General features: G+C 38.9%; 1 protein-coding gene across 1 annotated transcript; it reads right to left on the reverse strand.

Moving 5' to 3' along the window:
• Positions 1–732: 732 nt before the first annotated feature.
• LOC136261235 (uncharacterized) lies at positions 733–27089 on the reverse strand. Its single transcript, XM_066055210.1, has 7 exons — positions 26952–27089; positions 4137–4197; positions 4041–4083; positions 2834–2889; positions 2677–2780; positions 2362–2455; positions 733–1028 (listed from the first exon to the last, which is right to left on the reverse strand). Exons 1-7 carry the CDS (start codon positions 27025–27027, stop codon positions 842–844), a joined length of 621 nt encoding a protein of 206 aa, XP_065911282.1. The 5' UTR covers positions 27028–27089; the 3' UTR covers positions 733–841.
• Between the last annotated feature and the right edge of the window lie 63 nt (positions 27090–27152).

Here is a 27152-nt window from a genome sequence, read left to right on the forward strand (position 1 = left end):
ATGTGCGATATTAGGATTTTGGTTTCGGTATGATATCGATACGATAATTGGTAAAATATTGAAATTTCGATACTTTTTCTTTTGATTAATTGCGTGGGGCAAATGTTTATAATTAACAGCTATGCTTTGCAGAATTTGTGATGAAGGTAATAACAAGCCTTGGAAACTGGTAGACGCTTTTTAAAATGGCTAAACTGTACAGAACTGAGCTTCATTTCTACCGTGATTGCACAATCACACACCAAAAGTTGTAAATTACCAAAATACTACTCAATATATTGAAAATTGTGGCAAAATATTGACTATATGATAAATATTGATATCAGTTATAAAAATATTGAGATTCGATATGGCATCGGTATTTAAAAAAATATTGCAATGTCAATAATTTTTCGGTATATTGCACATCACTAATAGGTAGATACTCATCTGTGTGATCATCCTCAACTCATCATGCAGACACACTATAGAAATTTGCATTTGTTTATAGCTGAAGCTGCCACATTAGCTATACTATGTGCTCTGCAGCCTCTGCCACTGCTTTTCAACACATGCAGAGGATTCTCTTGGCCAGTGATCTAACCTTCCACTAAGCCCATATCCATGTTTGGTCATACCACATTCTTTTCACACAGGACATGCAGTTGCCATCTGTTACTTATATGCCATAAGCCACTGTGTACATGCAATAAATGATCATGATCAGCCGACATATCTCCTACTGTCTAGTGATTCTTTACTTGGTAGGTTTCTTTAAAATATCTGCATAAACAAATCAAAACAACATTTTAAAAAGTAACAACAAATAATAAGTTCTCAGTATCCAGTAAAACACAACAGATCAAGGTCCCATCATCAATTTGTTGATCATCTTAGTCCAGTCGTCAACAGCATAACCACCAGCATTGGGGTCAAGGACTCCATTGATCATAAAGAATGGAGTACCACTAACTCCTCGAGAACACCCGTACTTCCAAGCATAACGTGTCTCGGTCACAACTTTGTCATTGGTGAAGCCATCCATTATCCTATTGATTATTAGTATTGTACAGACATAACTTATACTGCACAGTATTACACTATTACACTCTGATATATGTAGGCTAAGTATCAAATGCTGTACTATATCCTAGGTAGGAGGATCTGGGCTTTTGTAAGCATATGGAAGCCGCTGCATAAAGATCACCTGACAGTTAAATATTCAATGATTTGACTACAAAAGGGCAAGATTAAGGTGGTGGTTACCTGGGAAATCAAATGAAGCCTTACTTCCCACCACAAAAATTTGTTACTGTATCATGTGATTAGTATAATTTATGCAATAATTAAAATGAGTTGTTGCTTTGTTAAAAAGACATCCTAAGCAGAGTAGTTTATAGAACCTTTGTTCACAGGATTCAGGTGCTCCACATGAAACTTTGGTGGCATACATCTGTATGCTGTCATATGCTAGAGTACTACTACAACTTTCTGTGTCAGTTTTTTCCCTTGTATACTAGTGAGGGAGACCTCTGCATTAGTATAAAATAAGCATAGCAGGCCACATGTTGAGAAAAATAAAAGATTCTGTTGATGCTACAGCGAATGTTGAGTCCCTTTACAGCAGCCAAAAAAACTTTTGCTGTGTGGTAGCCTGGTAATAAGCTGAATTTGTGTTTCACTGTGCCTAGCATATGCTACTAAAGAATAGATTCCACAACTTGTTTGGCTGTAATGTGTACACAACAAGCTTTGATGACAAAAGTATTCTCCTATGCTGTTACTACTGTATGCTCTACCAGAATTATGACAGTAGAAGTTTTTACGAACTGTGGTGGGAGAGAGCCTTTCAAGGGGCCAGCGGCAAAAGGGTGCCATTTGAAAATTCAGGTGACCACATAGTGGGCACTAAACAGAACTTTGATTTGCTAGAAATTAATTTGAGACTGCCATGAGCTTTTAAATTCTATTGTTTACTTAGTGACAACATTATTCACATGCCATTCTAATTTTCTACAAAAAAAAGAGGAAAATCTAAATTCAATTTGGCACATATCCCCTTTTTCCACTGACCCCTTCAATTGTTCATTTTGGGTTTGTATGAAGTGGCAACTTTTGCACGTTTACAAAAGATATATTTGTAATACCGCAATTTACCTGACAACAAGAAAACTCCATTACACATGATACTCCTAGTTTTATTGTGGCGATGCATGTATTAGACTGCATGATAACAACTATGTACAAACAGGTGTGAGGACTTGGCATGGGTATAAACAATTATTAAAGTACATATCTTCAGGGAATTTTTTTTACAAAAGCTGTTAATTCATGAAAAATTCCTAAATGGTAGTACAAGATGCTTACACACTTTTGACTCACATTTGGTCAGTTATACCACTGATGTTGGAGGCAAACTTAGCAATCATCTGCTTTACCTGTGGTTCTGTCATGTCCACTGCTCCGGTCAAAAATCCTATACAACAAGGAAATGACATACAGTGCACACCTTGGACAATGGCATATACAGAGGTTCAGCCATACCAAAGATGGAAATTATAAAGCTTGTACCTTAAGCACTTTATATTGCACACTAAAAAGTTCATAAACTTCTCCAATGAATGAAAACATTTTGCTGTTAAAGGTTTAATCCTAGATTCCCAGCATTTTAGATCAACAATCTAGCAATTCACTTACTGTCTTGTTCTTTAAAAACCATCTCCATGAACTTTACAAAGTCAGCCTCCTGGTTCCTGATCACCACTCCAGCTTGTTGTACAAAGTACGAATTATGATGCCAGCTGTGAAACAGCATGCAATGTATAACGTGTGTTGTGTGTGTTGTGTGACTTACGGTAGAGGAAAGATGTGGATTATTCCTGTGATGTTGTTCTTGAATTTCTCAAACACCTAAAAACAGTGCACAAAAACTAAAAGAAAACTAAAGTATGAACAAGGCTGGAAATTACTTGTCTGCCCAGCTCTTTGGCTACATAGAATCATTTAACAATGTATTATAATAACAATGTATTATAATAGTATTACCAGCAGAATAGATCATGTGAAACTTGCTTGCTCAATCATTATTGATGTTGCTAGGTTGTAAAAGGGCACAGTTAATCCTAATATGCAGCTACGAGCATGACGTCTACTAGCTAGTAATGCCTCTTACAGTAGTATGAGTGCTTTAAATAATTTCATACATGTGGCATCAGGACTATCAAATCAGATAGTGATGACTTTTAACAAGTGACATGATGGAAGGATAAAATCAGTGGAAATAGCTACAACTTCTGTCCTTGCATCCCAAGCAAACCACCTTGTAAGAATATATGCAAAGACATTGCAAGCATCTTGCAAGTAGCGTAAACAGGAAACGTACAGCTTATACTATTTGTTCATGTAAGGAAAATGGTGGATGATAGTATTTTTCAAAGTCATTTTTGCTGAGATATATATAGCTATGGCGGACTTTACAATAAGATTTACAGCCAAATAGCTCCCAAATAGATATGCCAAAATTAGCAGCAGTGCTACTCCAATGTACGTAACATGCCCAAAAGTGTCCATGCTACTATCATATGTGGTACATGCTACTATCACATGTGGTACATTGTACTATCACATGTGGTACAAGTTATGATGAACTTGCATTTATAGTGGATACTAACCTCAGCTATCAGTCTGAACACCTTAACAATGTTTACTGTTCAATTAGAGTGTTTTGTTGCATGTTAGTATGTGGCCTATTAGAGTAACCAATTCGGTTATTTGAATCCAACACTTCTAGGAACAAAGGTCTTTAGATAATTGAGGATCCATTTTACGTGGCTTTGAGAGTGTTAGGGTCTTAATCTTTCAGTGTTTCAGAGAGTAAGGTATACATAAATTGAACTTTGATATATGAGATCCAGCACAAACAGTTTGAGTTCAACATCCCCAAGCACCATCTTTCAATCCAACAACATGTGAGTTACATAGTAATAACACAGTTAATTTACAACCAGTCATAATGTCAACAGTTATGAATAGTTGTATAGCATGAGGCAAATATGTCATACCTGTTTCATAGTGGGCCAGTTGTCTCGAGAGTCAGGACAAATGCTATTGGAGAGAAATGTGATTATCTGTAGTAACATATAGCACAGTTCTCTTACTGGTCATAGAATAGTTCTATCACTGGGGTCATCCTGGATTCTGATGTCATATAAAAGAACCCTGCAATGATAAGATGATTGTTAGTAAGGTATCTAAGCTGGTCGCCCAGCTTTTTTTTCTGTTCTCTTCCTGTTTTTTTTTTTTTTTTCTTTTAAATTTTTTTTTGAGGTAGCTGGTGGATTGCTGTTCACTTGCTTCTTCTTATTTACATTCAGTGTGGAGGTCATTATATAGTTTAGGCCACTAAAACTTGGTTTCCTGTCAACTGCCAAAAAATTTATTGCTTTTGTAAATCATATTTTAGTTCATGAGTTTAGTTCAGGAGTAAATATGGTAGAAACTATATTCTTTGTTGTTACTATAAGTTGCTGGTTAATAGTAGTGGTTACTATGACTTTCAGCAAGGAAACGTATGCAGCTGCTATGTAAAGAGGTTACTGTACAAGGGAACAGCTTTTGTAATGGTAAAAGCCTGCAACATGTATATGAATTTTGAAAGTTTGACCACCTTTTAATACTTTGGTCTACTTGGCTCCTCTCAACAATATCACAGAAGACAACTGGCTTACACAACTCCTTTGCTTACAACTATTAACCAGGTACTTTGTATTTTTCAACCAACACATTTTATAGCTACAAATACTACTCAATTAGGGATCAGAGAAATAAAAAGTAGTAGTCAAGATATAATATTAGACATCTAAACCCTACTTCAGTCTATACCTGTAGCTATGTTCGAATTGAGGACTGCAACTAGCACGGATTGATGCAATGTTGAGTGACTCGAACTTATGCTTGAACTAATGTGGTAGTCTGCTCTTCCTCCTCCTTTGCCTCCACTATGCTGATGTGTAGGATATGTGTTGGCAACCATTTGGGCCACTTGGATTCTGAGTATTCAGCATGATGGGCCTTGAGACCACAATTGTGAAGTAAGTAATTGCTGGGATGATATGCTTAGAGTAAGCAGATCAGTAAGACTACTTGATTTTGGAGTAAACGACCACATAGTACGTGGGAAGGACTTGACAATTCAGTGACATGGTGGTTATTAATGAAGGGTTTTGAACTAGTTCGTTTGTATATCCAATATAACACAATATGGTTATCAGTCCACAGGTGAGTATTAGATAGATCATAATCGAGTAATGAAGATTTGACAAAGCCAGCCAACCTTGCAGCCATGACTGCAGCCATTAACTCTAGTTTTGGAATTGTAATTCTCTTGGTAGGAGCTGCTCAGCTTTTGGACATCACTAGACAAACCTGGTCCTGCTGGTACATACACACCACTGCACCATAGGCTTTCTGAAAACACACAGAGTTGCAAGTGTCATGCCTCTTCTGAAGTAGGGTCTTGGCACTATTAGTTTTGGCAGCTTAAGTAGGTCAGCAAGGATACTAATCCATCTTTCTCCGATGTCAGAGGTTCGTCCCATGAGAGCTTGACTCTGCCAGATGTCTTGAAGTATATTTGCTTTTATGGTTATCAGTGTTGCCCAACCAAGTGGGTCGTAGATATGTGAATAAGTCTGTAATACATCTCTCTTGGTAAGGAGTGCTGTGTTGATGGATAACTGTTTGAGAAAGGGACAATGTGTCAGTTGTTGTGTTCCAATATATAAACCAACTGTTGTGTTTGGGTACCCTGTTTTCTCTTCAGCTGCAAGTCTTTGGAGGTAACAGCTGTTTGATGACCACAATCTAAGATTGAACTTGGTCTTACCCATGATTTCTGTGGTTTCAGTGTAATACTGTACTATGCCTGCTTACTGACAGAATGTTGTCCACATCATGTTCTCTTTCGTGTCATCAGCAACTGGTGAAGGCAGGTGTAGGTTAAGAATGGCAGCTAACACAAATGGTGAACTGCAGGAGCCAAACAGAACAACAAAAAGTGATATACTTGAGTTTACTGTCAGGTTTCTCTGGTAGACTTGGCCATAGAAAGCGAGTAACATTCCTGTCATTATTGTGGAGCTGAACATGTAGAAAGGTCTTTCTATATGTCAGTGGAAATACATAATTATGATCAGGAAATCGAAGTATGTAGAATGGCACATAGATTATTCAAGAATGGGGCCCCCAGGGTTCTTGAAACCAACACAAAAAGCAGCTGTGGAGGAAGCAAGGGAATCTGCTGTTTGGTATCCAGATTCAAGGACCTGTATCTCCTTCAAAATGGTGGCAGTTAGTTCATCAAATGCCTGTACTAGCCTGCTTTCGTGCTAAATTTCTCCTTATTTCCACAGGAAGTAGATACTAACAGATCACCATAAGGATGCAAGTGCTCTAATATGTGTTGCAATTGTATCGTAGATCAGTTTTAGACTAGTGAAATTGGTGGTAGGATTCAGCATGTCTGGCAGGGCTTGCATATATGCATTAATTAGTTTATGGTGCTGTCCAAATCTTTCTTTAAGCAATGCAATAAAATGTTGATAATTAGTGAATAGGAGACCTGCTATGGCTCTTGTGGCATCACCTTGTGACTGAGCCTGTACATGCTCCCTTTCAGTCAGCTACTAGTCGTCTCCACCAGCTCACATTGCCCATATTCTCGGGAGATTTCTTGAGTTGACAAACTTCCCACATGACCTGTGAGTAATGGACATCAATTCAGAAACATTTGTGAGGCTTGCTGCAGCTGTAGAGTTGGTCACCACTCTAACAGGAAGCAAGTAAGGCACCTATTTATCTCTGGCAGGAAATCATCTGCATCCAGAGTAATCTTTAGTCTCTGCTGAAGGTGGCTAAACCAGGCTTTTATAAAATCTCATTCGTTTGAAATTTGCATACAAGGATTAGTCTACTTCAAAATTCATGATTTAAATGTTGAATTTCCAAAAACAGAACCGAATCGATTTTTTTATTTGAAATTGAGTTGTTTTATTGCAGAACCAAGTTGATCTAACTTGAAACAAAGTCAGTTTACTTTAGGACTGACTGACTGACTCAGTTTGTAAGCAAATTGAGTCAACATTATCACCACTGCCAGTGCATAATTTTGATACAAATGGTGTGTCATGCATATAGATATATTAATGTTAGAACATAAGTTACTGAAACACAGAATCCCAAAGAAGAAAAAGAAGCCGATCAAGAGCCATCTAAATCTGTTAGGTATGCTGTGAAAATAAAGTTACATCTAATGTTTTTCATGCTTAATAACTTTTATGCAATTCTTTCCTGTGATGGGAGGTGCATAGGAGTGTTACAAATATTAAGTGCCATAATATATTGTGATGTTCCCTGACTAGCTTACTATTTTTACTATACTTGTATAAATTATAGATAATTAATTACCTGAATTATTATTTGTGGCAGAGAATTAACCTGGGGGTGATGAAGTTTTTTTGAAATGCCTTCTGGAAGGTAGAGCATCCACTGTATTGAGTTTCTTTGTGTTATAATTGACATAGATAAGTCAAGATTTCAGGTAATGTGTCATGTATGTAGCCAAAAAAGGCAGCATATCACAGCATGTGTTATTAAGGAAGAAAGAAAATGTAACTTTCATGCATTTGTAGCTCTCTATCTACCATAAATTGTAACATTTATGCATTTTAGCAGTTTACCAGGTAGAATACCAAATTTGAATGAAATCATGTTAGCCATTCCCAAGATATATGCAGTAAAGAGTCTTCTTGAGTAATCATCAATTAGGTGTCAAATGCACCCACATGGTTAAGTTTGGTCACATACCTAACACACATGATAATTTTTAGATTCAGCTGTTATTTTGTTTATAATTAACAACAGCATCCAAGAAGCCCAAAAACATAGCAAAGTGGCTGCATCACTTGTGCAACCTGCAGTGAAAGGTATGTTTATGCATTACTGCAGGATGTCGTTAAGACTTGTGTGTCATGAACACATTTATGCATGTGTATCTCACTTTAACCAATTATCTTTGAGTAGTTTACATAGAGCACCACTGCTCATGTGTAGGTATCGAGAGATTAATACACCACAAAGCAAATTTGAGTGCTGTGTTAGTCTTGAGGCACCCCCCCCTCCAAGTGGTGTACTACATGACCTTATTAATATGTAATATCACTTCATTATAGGGCCATGATCCCAAACATTACTTAGATGCACTCTGTGACCTTATTAATAAGAACACCTCATCATTAAGGCACTTTTCCACAAAGATAACCATATTGATGAGGTTTCTCTGTGTTGCATTAGTCTGTATTTAATGTAAGTGTTTTATTGTATGGCAGATCACAAGCGTAGTGTAATAATCAAACGACTATTAAAGGAGAAAGGGTGGACTGCTAGTGACTTAGCACGGGTATTCACATGTACTGTGTACAATGAAATAATTAATTTTATGTACGACCGTTTAGCTTTACATGTTCACACATGAAATGCATGATACATGCAGGGTAGTTGGCTGATTTGTTTGTAGTTAATCTGGAAATATTTGCATTAAATTATCATTGAATTTTTTTGTGAAGTGATGATTTTTACTTGTGGTACTCTATTTGTTCCTGTTGAAGGTGGTGGCTAAATATAGTTTATGAAAAAGGTTTAATTATTCCACAATAATAAAGTTATCTTCCATTGTTTACTCTTGACAATAGTAAGGCTTTAAACTTTTTCGGACTAATGGGTAACTAGTTCGTTTGTATATCCAATATAACACAATACGGTTGTCAGTCCACAGGTGAGTGTTAGATAGATCATAATTGGGTAATGAAGATTTGACGTCAGCTAACCTTGCAGACATGACTGCAACAATTAACTCTAGTTTTGGAATTGTAATTCTCTTGGTAGGAGCTGCTCAGCTTTTGGACATCACTAGACAAACCTGGTCCTGCTGGCACCATAGGCTTTCTGAAAACACACAGAGTTGCAAGTGTCATGCCTCTTCTGAAGTAGGGTCTTGGCACTATTAGTTTCGGCAGCTCAAGTAGGTCAGCAAGGATACTAATCCATCTTTCCATGATGTCAGTAGGGAGAGGTTTGTCCCATGAAGGCTTGCTCTGCCAGATGTCTTGAAGTATATTTGCTTTTACGGTTATCAGTGTTGCCCAACCAAGTGGGTCGTAGATTTGTGAAAAAGTCTGTAATACATCTCTCTTGGTAAGGAGTGTTGTGTTGATGGATAGCTTTTTTTTGAGAAAGGGACAATGTGTCAGTTGTTGTGTTTTAACATAATCAACTGTTGTGTTAGGGTCCCCTGTTTTCTCTTCAGCTGCAAGTCTTTAGAGATAACAGCTGTTTGATGACCACTATCTAAGATTGAACTTGGCTTTACCCATGATTTCTCTGGCTTCAGTGTAATACTGTACTATGTCTGCTTCCTGACAGAATGTTGTCCACATCATGTTCTCTTTCAGGTCGTCAGCAACTGGTGAAGGCAGGTGTAGGTTAAGAATGGCAGCTAACATGGTGAACTGCAGGAGCCAAACAGAACAACGAAAAGCAATATATTTGAGTATATTGTCAGGTTTCTCTGGTTAGAGTTGGCCATAGAAAGCAAGTAAAATGCCTGTCATCACTGTGGAGCTGAACATGTAGAAAGGCCTTCTCTATGTCAGTGGAAATACATAATTATGATCATGAAATTGGAGTAGAATGGAACATAGATTATTCAAGAATGGTGTTGTCCAAATCTTTTTGTTGTCCAAATCTTTCTTAAGCAATGCATTAAAATGTTGATGATTAGTGAATAGGAGACCTGCTATGGCTCTTGTGGCATCACCTTGTAACTGAACCTGTACATGCTCCCTTTCAGTCAGCTACTAGTCGTCTCCACAAGCTCACATTGCCCATATTCTCTGGAGATCCCTTGAGTTGGCAAACTTCCCACATGACCTGTGAGTAATGGACATCACACTTGTGAGGCTTGCTGCAGCTGTAGAGTTGGTCACAACTCTAACAGGAAGCAAGTAAGGCACCTATTTATCTCTGGCAGGAAATCATCTGCATCCAGAGTAATCTTTGCTTGCTGCTGAAGGTGGCTAGACCAGACTGTCATAAAATCTCACTCGTTTGCAATTTGCATACAAGCATTAGTCTACTTCAAAATTTGCGATTTAAATGTTGAATGTCCAAAAACAGAACCGAGTCGATTTTTTACTTGAAACTGAGTTGGTTTATTTCAGAACCAAGTTTATCTAATCTTCAAGACCACATCAGTTTACTTTACGACTAACTCAGTTTGTAAGCAAATTAAGTTAATATTATTACCACCGCCAGTGCAAATGGCATGCCATGCATATAGGTGTATTTTTGATAAATTAATGTTAGAGCATAAGTTATTGAAATACAGAATCCCGAAGAAGCTGATCAAGAGCCATCTAAATCTGTAAGGTATGCTGTGAAAATAATGTTACATCTAATGTTTTTCATGCTTAATAACTTTTATGCAATTCTTTCCTGTGATGGGAGGTGCGTAGCAGTGTTGCAAATATTAAGTGCCATAATATATTGCGATGTCCTGACTAGCTTACTATTTTTATTACGCTTGTATAAATTTTAGATAATTAATTACCTGAAATATTATTTTTGGCAGAAAATTGACCCCAAAGTGATGACATTTTTTGAAATGCCAAATGAAAGGTAAAGTATACTGTATGGCTAGTTTCTTTGTGTTGTAATTGACAAGATATTTTAATCAAGGTTTCAGCTTATGTGTCGTGCATGCAGCCAAAAAGGCAGCACGTCACAGCATGTGTTATTAAAGGAAGAAAGAAAATGTAACTTTCATGCATCTATCTACCATAAATTGTATCATTTATGCATTTTAGCAGTTCACCAGGTAGAATACCAAATTTGAATGAAATCATGTTAGCCATTCCCAAGATATATGTAGTGAAAGAGCCTTTTTGAGGGGCTTAAGGTAAAGCAGCTACAAATGCAAATGCTTAACTCGATCACTTAAAAGATGCATTTTTGGCGGCACATGTCATTTCGGGCGATCCCTACTTAAACAGTACTACCACACTGTTTTATATGTGACGGAATTTTGGAAAATTCCCATATGGTCATGCATAGAAGTTTGATACTCAGTGAGCTGCTGTTAAGAGCAGGGTGCAGTTTTTAAATTATTATTTTTCTTGTAATTTAGATACTGAGTACTCATTGACAATTGCAAAGCTTTTTCATGTAATCATCAATTAGGTGTCAAATGCACCCACATGGTTAAGTTTGTAACAAATGATAATTTCTTGATTCAGCTGTTATTTTGTTTATAATTAACAACAGCATCCAAGAAGCCCAAAAACGTAGCAAAGTGGCTGCATCACTTGTACAACTTGCAGTGAAAGGTATGTTTATGCATTACTGCGGGATGCCATTAAGACTTGTGTGTCATGAATACATTTATGCATGTGTATCTCACTTTAACCAATTATCTTTGAGTAGTTTACTTAGAGCATCACTGCTCATGTGTAGGTGTCGAGAGGTTAATACACCACAAAGCAAAGTTGAGCACTGTGTTAGTCTTGAGGCACTCCCCCTCCAAGTTCTGTATTTTTTATATACACAAACATATGAGATTTACTCTTAATACCTAAGTGTTGCTAAGTGCACAGGATCAGCGCCCATGTGTGCCAATTTTGCCATAAGTATATAGTAACACAAATTTTGTCAAGAACTTTTGTACATACACTACTGTAATTACCTCTGTGAAGTTTAATGCTACATTTGAATGAGCACCTTACCTAATCTGCAGTGTGCAGTGCAACTACAGTATAACCAAAGTACAGTACTATGGTTACTGTACATAAGCTACTAATAAGCACCATTTGTAACATCTGTACTGGAAACAAACAAGCCTCAGTGCAGCTTAACTATTATTAGGTAACCATATTAATGAGGTTTCTCTGTATTGTATAAATCTGTATTTAATGTAAGTGTTATAATTGTATTGCAGATGTTGAGCGCGGGAGGATAATAATGAAATATATTAATGAAAAGCAGTGGACAAAAGAAGACTTGGCACGGGTATTCACATGTACTGTGTACAATGAAATAATTTTATGTTAGCTTTACACCTCAATACACGAAACATGCATGATGCATGCAACGTATATCCATTTACGGTTAATCTTGAAATATTTGCATTAAATTTTTTGTGAATTAAGTTATGATTTTTACTTGTGGTGCTCTATTTATTCTATAAGGTGTTTATTAGTAATTTATTATCATTTTCTCCAAAGAGGGATAACACAAAAGGCTCAATCTTCATTAATTTATGACTTCTTTGTTGTCTAGAAGGAAAACCCAGTGGACTGTTTTTAAGTTCCAACAGCAAAACCAATTACATGATCAGTAAGACCACTTGATTTTGGAGTAAATGACCATATAGCACGTGGACAATTTCAGTGACATGGTGGTTATAATGAAGGCACAGGTGAGTGTTAGATAGATCATAATTGGGTAATGAAGATTTGACAACGTCAGCCAACCTTGCAGCCATGACTGCAGCCATTAACTCTAGTTTTGGAAGTGTAATTCTCTTGATAGGAGCTGCTCAGCTTTTGGACATCACTATATAGACAAACCTGGTCCTGCTGGCACCATAGGCTTTCTGAAAACACACAGAGTTGCAAGTGTCATGCCTCTTCTGAAGTAGGGTCTTGGCACTATTAGTTTTGGCAGCTCAAGTAGGTCAGCAAGGATACTAATCCATTTTTCCCTGATGTCAGTAGGGAGAGGTTCGTCCCATGAGGGCTTGCTCTGCCAGATGTCTTGAAGTATATTTACTTCTATGGTTAACAGTGTTTCCCAATCAAGTGGGTCGTAAATTTGTGAAAAAGTCTGTAATACATCTCTCTTGGTAAGGAGTGTTGTGTTGATGGATAACTATGTTTGAGAAAGGGACAATGTGTCAGTTGTTGTGTTCCCAACATAATCAACTTTTGTTCTAGGATCCCCTGTTTTCTCTTCAGCTACAAGTCTTTGGAGGTAAAAAGCTGTTTGATGACCACAATCTAAGATTGAACTTCATCTTACCCATGATTTCTGTGGCTTCAGTGTAATACTGTACTATGCCTGCTTCCTGATAGAATGTTGTCCACATCATGTTCTCTTTCGTGTCATCAGCAACTGGTGAAGGCAGGTGTATAGATTAAGAATGGCAGCTAACATATTTGGTGAACTGCAGGAGCCAAACAAAACAACGAAAAGCGATATACTTGAGTTTACTGTCAGGTTTCTCTGACAGACTTGGCCATAGAAAGCGAGTAACATTCCTGTCATTATTGTGGAGCTGACATGTAGAAAGGCCTTTCTCTATGTCAGTGGAAATACATAATTATGATCATAAAACTGGAGTAGAATGGCACATAAATTATTCAAGAATGAGGGCCCCATCATCAAACAGTTATTTATTCTCGACAATTGCAGTCATACACAATACGAATAGACATTGTGGTGGAGTCCTTCTTCACGGTAAGTAGCACACGTTACTAGTATAGCCTGATCATTCCCCTTCTCCATGTTTCTCTTGTTCCTGGATATTTCTGTCAAGTGATTTATCTACAGTAGTGCCAGTTGCTTCGACAGACCAAAATTGCTTTAGGTCAGGTTGTTATTGTTGAACTGAGCTGTAAAAGGATCGATGATCAGGCTTCTGGAAGTGAGGAGGATGGTAATGGTCCTGATAGCAAGTAACCTAACTTGGATTGTTGGGCCCTATCCTCTGACAACATGATCTTCAATGAATGTCCAGTGATAATGTTCCAATAAGGAGGGAGATTTTGAATTGGTGTTCAGAGGTTACTGGATGTGCAAGCTTGAGGTCTTGTAAGTAGGGCACGTTTCTGACAGAAGTGTTGATTGAGCTTTGGATAGGAGCTGCTATTGATGGGATAACCACAATTGATATGGGAATGAGATCACCTACAATTGTCTCTCTATCTCCACAGTTGTCACCCCGACCTCTTGATATGATGTGGTAGTAGTTCCAAAGGATGCTAGTGCCATCCCTTGAGTTGCAGTAGGCAGTTCAGCAGCTATTTCAGCTGAGATAAACTAGCATTGAGCTTCTACATCAAATGGTATATGTGACTGGATTTTGGTAAAACGATCCAAATCGCACATTAGAAGTTCCGAGATATACGGTTTTAAAGAATTGAAGCCAGCATAACTCTCCAAGGATAGCAAGCACGCGTATGAAACTTACACAAAAGATGCATCAATCTGTTACCTTTCAAGCCACTTCCAGTTCTTGTAGCTGCTTGTACAGTTTCCCGCCAAATAAGATAGAAACTCTGAGCAGTTGGACGAGCGAAGTAGTATCACGAGTGCTCACAAAGGGGTGGAGGCTGGGGGGTGGCGGGGAGGGCAAAAGTTAGACCTCAAAATGGAGGCAGACCACGATTGGAGTCCAGACACCAGATTACAGGGCTGTGCTGGCTCCTTAGTGGCTGATATGTAGCAAAATCAGCAGAGAACACGTCTGGCCAACATTATAAGGCTGTCCACCAGTAAACCACTGACTCTTGCCAAGCCAGGTCCTTCACAAGGCCTGAAACCGCCATTTGAGCACTCCACACCACCCAGAAAAGACGTGTGTTAAAACCAGCCTCGTGTAGTTTGAGTAGTGCTGAGGGTCAAAACTTGTAGTACGATAGTGTAGCTATCCACTGGTGGTGTTAGTTTGATTTTGCCTGATGTGCGATTTGGATCGGTTCTGTAAAATCTGGTCACATATAAATTATTTCTGGAGCATCACGTGAGGTCACGTGACCTGCCAAGAAGCCTGGAGCAGTGGAAAGAAGTCTGGTCAGTGTGTGGTGGCTGGCACTGGTCATGGAGTGATTCCAAAGTATGTTTTTGTGTGTTTGGCTCCTTTACAGCCAGATGAGTATTATATGTGACTGGATTTTGGTAAAACGATCCAAATCGCACATTAGAAGTTCCGAGATATACGGTTTTAAAGAATTGAAGCCAGCATAACTCTCCAAGGATAGCAAGCACGCGTATGAAACTTACACAAAAGATGCATCAATCTGTTACCTTTCAAGCCACTTCCAGTTCTTGTAGCTGCTTGTACAGTTTCCCGCCAAATAAGATAGAAACTCTGAGCAGTTGGACGAGCGAAATAGTATCACGAGTGCTCACAAAGGGGTGGAGGCTGGGGGGTGGCGGGGAGGGCAAAAGTTAGACCTCAAAATGGAGGCAGACCACGATTGGAGTCCAGACACCAGATTACAGGGCTGTGCTGGCTCCTTAGTGGCTGATATGTAGCAAAATCAGCAGAGAACACGTCTGGCCAACATTATAAGGCTGTCCACCAGTAAACCACTGACTCTTGCCAAGCCAGGTCCTTCACAAGGCCTGAAACCGCCATTTGAGCACTCCACACCACCCAGAAAAGACGTGTGTTAAAACCAGCCTCGTGTAGTTTGAGTAGTGCTGAGGGTCAAAACTTGTAGTACGATAGTGTAGCTATCCACTGGTGGTGTTAGTTTGATTTTGCCTGATGTGCGATTTGGATCGGTTCTGTAAAATCTGGTCACATATTTGCTAGTGTCTTCATGTGTCCAGCAATGACAGGGGCAACTGAAACAGGTAGTGTTACTGTGGGTGCAACTATTTTGCAGCATTGAAGTAATGAGACCAGCTGTTTAAGTAGCGGGAAAGGTTTGAGCATCTCCTGATGTGCCACCTTGAGTAACACTTTTTTCTTCACTAGGCTTGGGTGGTTCACTGTTGTACAGACTTGTATGGTGTCTATTCTTACATTTCTTACAGCAGAATCTTGAAGTACACTGAGATATTTTGTAATGGCCCAAGCAGTTAAAGCACATGTTACCCTTCTTCACTATGTTGGATAATCTGTGAACTTCAAAATTCACGATTTAAAAGTTAACTTTGCAAAAATTGAGTCGATTTTGACTAAACAATCGAGTATAGTAACTGAGTCACTTTCTTACTTGAAACTGAGTCAGTATATTCCAGAATTGAGCTGGTTTGTTTCAGAACCGAATCGATTCTAACTTGAAACCAAGTCAGCTTTATTTCTATAATCCCTAATCTTACTTTTAATTAATTTTTCCTTATACTTGTTGAAATTAGGCTTCCAAAGAAGAAACTGAAGAAGACACAGAAGAATCCACATCAGATAACTTAGAACCATCTAATGTGTAAGTTTATATGTACGCTGTGAAAATAAAGTTTATGCAGCTAACGCTTTTCGTGCTTAATACTTTTATGCAATTCTTTCCCATGATGGTGGGGTGCATAGGAATGTTACAAATATGAAGTGCCATAATATATTGTGATGTTCCCTGACTAGCTTACCACACTTGTACACATTTTAAATAATTAATTACCTGAATTATTATTTTTGGCAGAGAATTCTCTAGTGATGAAGTTTTTTGAAATGCCTTCTGGAAGATAAAGCATCCACTGTATTGACAGTTTCTTTGTGTTATAATTGACATAGATAAGTCAAGATTTCAGGTAATGTGTCGTGCATGCAGCCAAAAAGGTATACCATTTATTTAGTTTAACAGTTCACCAGGTAGAATACCAAATTGAACGAAATCATGTTATCCATTCCCAAGATATATGCAGTGAAAGAGTCCTTTTGAGGGGCTTAAGGTATAGCTGTTATAAATGCAAATGCTTAACTCGATCACTTAAAAGGCGGCATTTTTGGTGGCCCGTGTCATTTTAGGCGATCCCTAGTCCGGTATTGATGTGACCAAATTTTGGGAAATTGCCATATGGTCATGCATAGAAGTTTGATACTCAGTTTACTGTTAAAAGCAGGGTGTAGTTTTAAATTATTATTATTTTTCTTGTAGTTTAAAGACTGAGGGTACTCATTGACAATTGCAAAGCTTTTCAATGTAATCAATTACATGTCCATGGTTAAGTTTGGTCACATACCTAATTTTTTGATTCGGCTGTTATTTTGTTTATAATTAACAACATGCAGTATTAAAGAAGCCATGAAGAAGTGCAAAGTCGGTGCATATATGGCTGACCTTATGATGAAAGGTATGTTTATGCATTACTGCGGGATGTCATTAAGACTTGTGTGTCATGAACACATTTATGCATGTGTATCTCACTTTAACCAATTATCTTTGAGTAGTTTACTTAGAGCATCACTGTTTGTGTTGCAGCATGAGGTGGTGTTGAGCGGCAAAGCTGAGTGCTGTGTTAGTATTGAGGCACACAACCTCCCCTCCGAGTGCTGTATTTTTCATGTACATAGACTCATCCTTGTCAGAACGGCTCCAAATGGACCCTGAATTGACACTAGAAAAGGCAAAAATCATTGTCTGACAAAGAGAAGCCGTTTGTGATCAGCAATGTAATCTTAAAGACAGCAGAGTGGAACCTTCTCCAGTTCTTGCACACCTTATACCAAGTCAAGGAGAAACTACAGACCAAATGAACCAAGAAATGTCTGCGTTGCGGGAGGAAACCCCACACCCCTATGACAGCTGCTCTGCCAGAGATGCCAAGTGCCATAGATGCAGTAAGATAGGCCATTTTGGAGCTGTGCGTCTTACAAAGCCATTGAACACCATGGAAGAGAGTGGCATCCAAACGAAGCCTACACAAGATTCTTCAACAGTGGACAGTTTCTTTCTAGACCCCCCAGAACTCTTTTAAGTATTGGACCGCAACAATCTTTGTCAATGAACCTGCAGCCTCCTTTAAACTTGACACCGGAGCAGAAGTCACTGCAATCACAGAACAAACACTGAAATTACTCGGGTCACCAAATTTAAACCAACCTGTCAGAAAACTTTGTGGTCCTAACCGTCAATCCTTGGCAGTTCGGGGTAGTCTTTCAGCCAACCTAAGCCATGGAAAACACTCCTGTACCCATGAAATCTTTGTTGTGAAACAGCTCTCTCACAATTTACTTGGATATCCAGCCATCAAAGATCTATATCTACTGGCCATTATCAACAACCTTCAGACTGCTACCATCCAACAAAGATTCCCTAGTCTTTTTGACTAGGTACACTGGAGGGTGAGTATGAAATTCGTCTTAAACCTAATAGGAACCGCTAGGAATATCCCACTACCAATCCACAAGAACATCAAGGAAACACTAGCTCAAATGGAAGCACAAGGAGTAATCTCCAAAGTTCAACAACCAATCCCATGCTGAGCAGGGATGGTGGTGGTCAACAAGAAGCACATTACATTAAGAGCACAGCACTTATACATACATTTGTATCTATGGACAATTAGAAGAGCAGGTTTTTTTTGTCATGGTTATAATATACAGAGTGAACTGCTTACAATAATACCTGGTGGTCTGTACATGAGTTTACCATCTAGTGCAAATCTTCATAGCTTAATATTAGCAGTCAATTGTAACTTCCATAATCATCAATGCTTCTGTAGGAAGGATAAAACCAAGCTCCAAAGCTGGTCTATAGCCAGTATACTTTGTAAATGCAAAATTATGTAATACGTATCTGTGCAAAACAGCCAAGCCGTAGTTTCAAAAATTGTGAAATTAAAGATGGTGGCCAAGATTTGGCTGCAATAATAGTCAATGTAATAATGACAGCATCACCGATTCATTTTTCAGATTAATTTCACTGCGACCATTTTTTTGGTCCAGAATAAACGTTGCTTGAAGCAGGTGTTTGTAATATGATCAGACTTGTAACATTACTATATAATTATTATTGTATCACACACACAGTTTGCAAACATACATAGATTATTGTGTCTCACGTGATGTGTAATTTTTGATGATTCTAAGTGTGACCACATGTTGTGTGGTGTCATTGACAAACGGAGTGGTTATTACACTGGTAGCAGAGGATGGTTGAGCATCACATCAGTTTACCAAAGCCCTTTTCTAGTGGAGACGCCAAGGACTGGTTCCAAAGGTTCGAAATATGCGGGGTGGAAGGAAGAGGACCAAGCCATCAAGCTACCGACATTGTTTGGAAGGGAAATTTGGCTTGAACTTTTGGCTGAACAGTAGAAAGATTACTCAGTGGCTAAAAGAGAAATATAAAACGCGATAATGACCATGGGATTTGTATCGCTAGATGAGCTCCATCAGAGGAAGTTGAGACCTGGCGAAGTGATCCCTGTATTTGTCCACGACCTTAAGAAGTTACTCGAAATCGCTGTTTCTGGCATGAATAAGGAAGCAAGAGATTCTCTACCGTTACACCAGTTGTTGGATTTCCTGAGCCGATAACCAGACAGTTACGAGCATCTGGAGAGATCAAAACGCTTGAAGGGGCAGTCACTCGTGCTAGATTACTGATGGTTGTTGATTTACAGTCAGTCTCCACTGTTAAAGATGTTACTGAAGATCAAACAGAGGTGAGGGATCCAGTAGCGTAGCCAGCTGCAGCCGGAAGATGAAGGGGGTAGACAATTGTCATAATGATTGCACAAAGGCTAATGACGGGTTAGCCAACATACGGTGTAAAATTATTACAGCTTATAATAAATCATAACTACGTAGCTACTTTGCTATGAATTGCTATCCATGTTGTCAATGCAGGTAACACTCATCGAGCCTTCCAATCTCACATGCCACCTCAACTGTACTCCAACACATTCATCTACAATCAACTAGAACATTTGTAGTAGAATTACTTATTATGATGTGTGATACAGCAACTACTTATGTTAATAAACACAGCCTCTGCTGTACCTCTGGCCACACTGATTTTGGTTTTGTCCGGTTACTCCACACTTCAGCCTTAGCTCTAACTGCTATCCCCCTCTAGTGAGCTTCCTTCAGTTTTAAACACTGACACTACTATAGTCCTTTGGTGCCATGACAAGCACACCTCGGTACATGATTTTTCACCCAAGAACGACGAAACTACGTACAGCTCTTATGTTCACTCTTAAAATCAACACCTCATAGTGCAGTCCTCAGCATCATTGAATGACAGTCTCAGAAAGCGTGTCAGAAGGTCACTGGTCCTGGGACAAAACTTTGAAAATGCACTATCACGTGAGTAAGCTATTTATAGAACAATGATTAGTCTGTGTGACTAATATTTTTGTTAAGTGACATGAGCAAGTCAATGTTGTAGCTACTTTTGGTGCTAGCACAAGTTAGATATTATTGTGCTAGATAGCTACATTGTGAGTTTGTGATGACAATGGTTGAATTCAGTGGTGATGGACAATTACTGATGCTGGGTGGTGTTGTAGTAGATATCATGCTTAATTCAAGGTCACTAGTGTGGTGTGACATATTGTCTAGTATGAAGAATGTGATTGAATCCCACAAGCTAAGCCAGTACACCTTGTGACAGCTTCTGGAGACCAGCTACCAAATCCTCAGACACATAAGGGCACCCGTACAGTTGAGTAAGTTTAATGTTCTGATTCAATACTTTACTTACACAGGTTTTCTTAGTACCAACATGCCTGAAGATAATGTTACATTGGCCAAAGTCATCCCTATTTATGAAGAAGCACAAGTGAACCAAGCCCACCTGTACACGATTCAATCTCAGAACGAACTGGCTACTGACCTTGTAGATGAGTGTGCTATCCCTGACTATAAGGGCCGGTCAGAACTTGGAACCCCAAAGTGTAATGATGTCCAGCTAGGACACATTGTAGAACAGTTTAAAGATACATTTTGTACCACTCCTGGTAGAACCAATAATGCATATTATATCATACACACCTCAGGCAGCCCAGTAAGGGTCTCACCCAGACAAATTCCAGTACAGTGCCGGGTGGAAGTAACACAACAAATTGAGACAAAGGTAGAGCAAGGTATCATTGCATGTAGCAAGTGCCCTTGGATGGCCCCTAGCTGCAGTGTTTGTGCCTAGTCAGGCCAGTTGCTGATACGTATTGATTATAGGGAACTTAATAAGCAAACCACAAAAGACTCATACCCACTAACACTACCAGATGAGGTACAAGATAGACTTTCAGGATCTACCATCTTTTCAACACTTGACCTGCATAGTAGATACTGGCAAGTGCCAGTTAATCCAGCAGACAGAGAAAAAACAGCTTTCTGCCCACTATGCTCAGGGCCCAGTATGGGACTGTATGAATTTTGCAGGATGCCCTTTGGCTTGACTGGTGCTCCAGTTCCTTCCAGCGGCTGATGGACAAGACCTTAAATGGGCTACCATTTGTCACCATCTATTTAGATGACATTTTAATCCATTCAGACAGAATATAAGTACATAATTTAAAGTTATCAACGCATTAGAGATGCAGGGTTGACATAAGAGGTGCCAAATGCCACATTGACCTACCTAGTGTGCGTTACTTATGGCATGTATTTTCAGCAAAGGGTATGGCCCTAATCCCAGTAAAATCCACTGACTGGCCATCCCCTACTAACCCAACTGAAGTTTACCACCAGTTTCTGGGACTAACATCATATTACAGGCACTACATACTTAATTTTTCTAATATAGCAGTACCAGTTTACCCACTAACTCAAAGTAATGTTCCATTCTCATGGGATGAAGCATTCAAAGCTAGTACAAGCCCCTTACCCTTGATTTGATTCTAATGCTGCTGAGTAGTTTGTCCTGCAGACAGATGCCAGTGCAGTAGGTTTGGATGCAATCTTGGAGCATCATGGCCATGTTATAGCTTATGCTAGTCTAATACAGCATGAATGCCTAGCCATTGTTTTTGCTGTTAAACTAGTGCTGAAACGAATAGCAATTTATGCTATTCAAATAGTTGTGAACTAAATGACCGAATATTCGATTATTCTTTAAGCTTATACTTCTATTAAATAAGTACTGAAACCTTTTGTTAGGGAGCAAGGTAAAACCTAATAGCTATTCCTATCTTTTCTAATATAGAAATTTTACAGCATAGATATATCACTTAATTCACAATCTTAAGTTTCAAGGCTGGCTTTTTCATCTGAATACAGTGTAAAAAGTGCTAACGATTATTCAAATAGTGTGTTAACGAGTCGAATAGTGTCATGCCGACCGAATAGTCAAATAACCGAATAATCATTTCAGCACTATCTTAAACAGTATCGCCACTATCTCTTGGGAAGACCATTCCAACTCTACACTGATCATACTCCCCTACAATGGTTATCTGGGCAAAAGATGGAAGGCATGTTGTTGTCATTGATGCAGGAGTTTATAGTTTTAAGATTGTGTATTGGAAAGGCTCAACTAACACCAATGCTGACGCATTGTCACATTTGCCACCAAACCCATGTGCTGTTACTATAGCCATACCATCTGACTCACTATCCAACTTAAAAAATGCTAAGTTACAGGATCCAACCATATCTCATGCATACCATACACTCTCACAGCCTTTGGCTGATAAGATGTGGAATCAGCCTCCACTTTGTAGGTTCAAACAACTGCTAATCACGGATGATGCACAGTACCACAAATACTCCCCTGGCCAATTGTAACTGTACCCATCCTTCCCCCCTCCTTCCAAACAAGAAGCACTGTGGCTCAGTCATGATGCATAACATGGCTTACTGGATCAATATGGCCAAGGATGTGGATCAATACTGTAGAAATTGTTCTACATGCCAACAATCCAAAGTTAGCATGCCACAGCGTGCCGCACTACAGAACATTCCAATCAGTCAGCCATGGCAGATGGTTGCTGTTGACATATTACAAGTTCCGCTGTCAACCAACAACAATCGCTATTTACTTGTACTACAGGACTATTTCACCAAGTGGGCCCATTCCCAACCAAACTGCAAGCCGCATCACAACAGCATTGATCAATTTTTCAGCACATATGGCCCACTGCATATTATCCACTCAGAGTCTCAGACCAAGGATGAAATTTTGAAAGCACTATTTTCATGCAAGTGGTGCATGCTTTTGGTGTTCGTAAGTCTCATACCACCCCGAGCACATTTACCTCTTGTGTTGTATGTGTACCAGACATCACGTCACAGCAGTACAGGCGTCTCTCCATACTTGCTACTGTTTGGCAAGGATCCACCTAATCTACAAGGACTTAGCCAGCATGCCTATGATTCTCTGTCTCATTCTGCTACGCTCCAAGCTAGATTAGCAGAATTGCAGGATTCTGTCCATGCCAACATAGTACAGGCAGCTGCTAACCAGAATGATCAACATACAAGTTTACCATCCTTTAAGCAAGGAGAACCTGTGTGGCTTTCTGTACCAAGTTGGATCCCAGATGGGAAGGGGAATGGGTTGTAAAATCTGTAAAAGGTCCTGTAAGTGTAGAAATTTATGATGGTAAACGTACCAAAACTGTTCATACTAACAGACTGTGCCATTGTTGTGTCCCAGGCCAAAAAGACACTACCACCCATGCTAAGAGGGATGATGAAGCTGATGTTAGCACTAGAGATGATTGGTCCCCACCAGGAATTGAACACCTAACTGTGCTAGCAGCTGATGATTAAGCTGCTTCAGTACCACGCTACCCTCAAAGACATCAATGACCACCAGAGAGATATGTACTTTAACGCTTGTGGAAAAGCTTAATTTGGGAGGGGCAAGTGCAATATGATCAGACTTGTAACATTACTAGATATACTCATATAATTATTATTGCATCACACACGCAGTTTTGCAAACATACATAGATTATTGCGTCTCATGTGACTTGTAATTTTTGATGATTCTAAGTGTGAACATGTGTTGTGTGCTGGTGTCCTTGACTGACGGAGTGGTTATTACACATTACTAGAACAGCAGAGGTGGTGTAATAAGTAGTATTGTGGAATTGCTTCTTACAATTGCCATAGTAGCTAGACTAGCAATAGAAAATATTGGTTTACTGTTAACAATAGATGACATACTCTGGTGTGTAGAAACTGACAGTGATCTACTCTCTACTGCTTGTGTGCTGACAGTACTCGTAGGCTGTGCCTCTGTGAACTCAATAACTGTGGTGGGCCTGTATCTGTTTAACTCAACAAAGTATAAGCCTGTATCTGCTGATATTCGGGTTCAGAATGGACTTTTCCGCTTGTCTGTGTAGTTCTATAAACCGTTCTACTTTTGCTATCTTGTTTGTAATTGAATCTTCAAGTAATCATAGCTGTAGTAAGGTCCTTGGGATCCTTTATTTGTACCATAATTTGTTAGTCTAACAGTGTTATCTTCACCTTCTTATTGTTGAGTTGTTTAACGGTAGTAGTCAGGGTTGTGATATGTAGCTACGTTCAGGTTGAGGACTGCAACTAGCACAAACTATCCCAGATTGATGTGATGTTGAGTGATTCTAACTTGTGCTTAAACTATTCAGCACATGCTACATGATCTAAATATTATGTAACAAGTTCTAAATACCACACTAGCCAATTCTCTACAATACCCAGTATAATTTCAGGTGTAGGTGACCTTCTCTTGTTTATTTACTTGTTAAAAATTTCTTTGATCTCTAATCAAATTTATTTGTTTACTGTTTTTGTAACATTATTATGACTGAAGAACCCACATAAGAAAGAATGGCACTAGGCTTGTTGTTTTCATCTGAATGCATGTCCCAACTACCAATCATTGGAAGTGAAGTGGCTATTATGCTTCATTTTCAGCTACATTCTGCCCATTACACAGCCTGCAATCAATCCAGTCACAATGGATAACTCAGATGATTCTCACTAAAAATGTAGGGAAGCCATCATGTAGCACTACTGTGAGTCTCAACACTTTTGTGCTGTCAGCAAAGATAAAGGAATAAGTCCATGATGTGTGCATTGTACATACTGCAAAGGCACCTGTCAGGCTGAAGTGATGTCAGACAGTGAAAAGTCAAGCTCGTAACCTTAGCTGTTATCGAGTTACACTTGTCTGAAGGCATCAGTCAGGCAGTCAGTCAATAGTTGAAGCTGAACATCTATTTTTAATATTATTGTAGCAACATATTGGAAGCATTTTGGGTTGTATTGAAGGCACATTGGGGCTCGGTTAATAATACTTAAGGCCAACATTTTCCTGTCACCCACATTGGTATTTGTAATCACCATTTAAAAAATCAAATTACTTGTAATTTTTTGTGTGCCTCCAGAATTTGTCTATGAAGTAAGCATATCTCAGCACACAAATATAATTGTTTATTGAAGTTTCACAAGCAATCCCAATCATTTTGCAGGTTGTTTGACCCTACAGATGGTTCATTTCTCTTCATTGAGACAGCCAATTGGCTATTTGATGCTTATTTTTGCAGTGTTTTGATGATTTTCAAAAATAGTAAAATTTTAGTTATAATAATATCCACCCACACTGGTTAAATGTTCTTTTGGGGACAGAAAACAAGAAATTAATAAATGACTACTGCCAAGGTGCTGTGAAGGAATTGTGAGGCTGGTTTAGGGTGTGTGAGAAAGTGCAAACCTCCATGATCCATAATATTGTCTCGTGCAACTAACCATGCATTATTCAATGATTTTCTATGTTTTCATCAGATTTTCTTCAAAAACAGTGGGAGGGCAGCCAGGTTATTACTACTGCTCATCATGACAAAGATTAAGTTCTGCATGCTTTTTTGTGTTCTTACAAGAGAGAACCATCACCAAAATTATTTGTGATGAAGAAAATATACAGTAAAACAAATAGACATGTGAAACCTAAAAGTGAGCCATGTAGAAAACAAACCGTGGGCATGGCAAGGTAAAAACAAAATGAGAAAAACAAAAGACTAGTTACTGAACTACAAAACAAAGAATAAATAAAAAGTCCTATCTAGTTTGTGTACTACTCCAAACAGTTTCTTGCCAGAAAAAATTCTCTGCATCCAACCATTCCCTAACATGCTTTGATATCTTAATTGTCAGCACAAACAAAGTTTAACAAGTTGGACAAATTCTTGAAAGTAGAGACTTGGAAATGACCAAGCACTGTCATTTCAATGGTGTCTGATATATACAAAATTTGTGTGATCAACAGGAGTCTGTTTGGGGTAACCTTGTTGTTGCTGATTAGAGTAAAAATCACAGCAAAATAGGACCTTCAATGAACAAGAACAGATTTTCTTTGCTGCAAATGATGGCCAGTCTAACATCATAGTGTAAGAGTAGTTGCAGTAGTAACAGTAAGGCGAAATTAAAAGTGATCTCTCGGTTTTTAAACCAGGCGCACGCCCACAGCTGGCCGAAGGCCGTGCGCCTGGTTTACTGTAATTGTTTCCGTAAAAGTGTGTGTGTGTACCTATCTATCTACCTATGTACCTATCTACCTATGTTTGTCCGTACGCACCCACGTGAGCAAAATCGTTTAATAACGGTGAAAGCAGCTTTTACGTAAGAAGTAAAAGTGAAATGAAGTCTGTATTAAACTTCTGCACAGGTGAACTTTGCTCTGAGGTGGTTTCTTTTCGGCGGACTGAAATACGGGTGTGGTGACTTTCCTCAGACTACCTTCCCCTTGAGGTTTTCAGGCATTTAGCAACTGAAAAACAACGGTGCAGGCCTCGTACACTGCCAGGAATAGCCTATCGCTTCGAGTTGAAAGGGGGCGTATCCCTTACGTACGCGAACGAAAATGAAGAGCAGCTTTGAGGCTTTGTCGAGAGAATTTGTGGGAAAAAACACGTTAGTCACACTATAAAACAGTTTAGAAGATAGTTTTGTGCGTAATATGTTGGTAAAAGCGGTATATTTAACAAACGCTTCCTTAGCAGTACATAGCAACGTAATTGAATGAATTACGAATATTTCATGAATTACGAGAAATAGCTAATTATATTATTGCACAACCCAAACTACCATATTGTAAAGTAGTAATACATAGTTGGTTAATTCATAGTAGCATATACTGTCTATAGTTATTCCAGATGAGTTAGCTAGCTGCATGGCGCCTGGTTTTTAGAAGTAGCACAACATCAACTTGTTCTACATGCAAACAACTTGCAAACACATGAATATACTCGCTCACCTGGTGGACGATACGGAATAGGAGTCTGTGCTCCGGAAAGCGCCAGGACTGCTAGCAACACGGCCAGAGAGAGCATCCTTCTTTCGGTGATCAATTACAGAAACCACGTGACTGACTACAACTAAGCGCCTCATGTTTAGACCACTTTACCAGAAGCCTTAGAATGTTAATTGGATCATAAACTAGCTATTGCGTAATCAC

Source organism: Dysidea avara, chromosome 7 (assembly GCF_963678975.1).
Source record: "Dysidea avara chromosome 7, odDysAvar1.4, whole genome shotgun sequence".
In the NCBI taxonomy this organism is placed as follows: domain Eukaryota; kingdom Metazoa; phylum Porifera; class Demospongiae; order Dictyoceratida; family Dysideidae; genus Dysidea; species Dysidea avara.

What these genes read in the sequence shown, in the direction of transcription:
- LOC136261235 (XM_066055210.1), bottom strand. Translation starts at nt 27,027, where the DNA reads ATGCTCTCTCTGGCCGTGTTGCTAGCAGTCCTGGCGCTTTCCGGAGCA. An exon ending in TATTCCGTATCGTCCACCAG is followed by an intron (nt 4,198 to 26,951) that starts GTGAGCGAGTAT and finishes TTATCATTGCAG; the next exon opens with GGTTCTTTTATATGACATCA. An exon ending in ACTGGCCCACTATGAAACAG is followed by an intron (nt 2,890 to 4,040) that starts GTATGACATATT and finishes CACTGTTTTTAG; the next exon opens with GTGTTTGAGAAATTCAAGAA.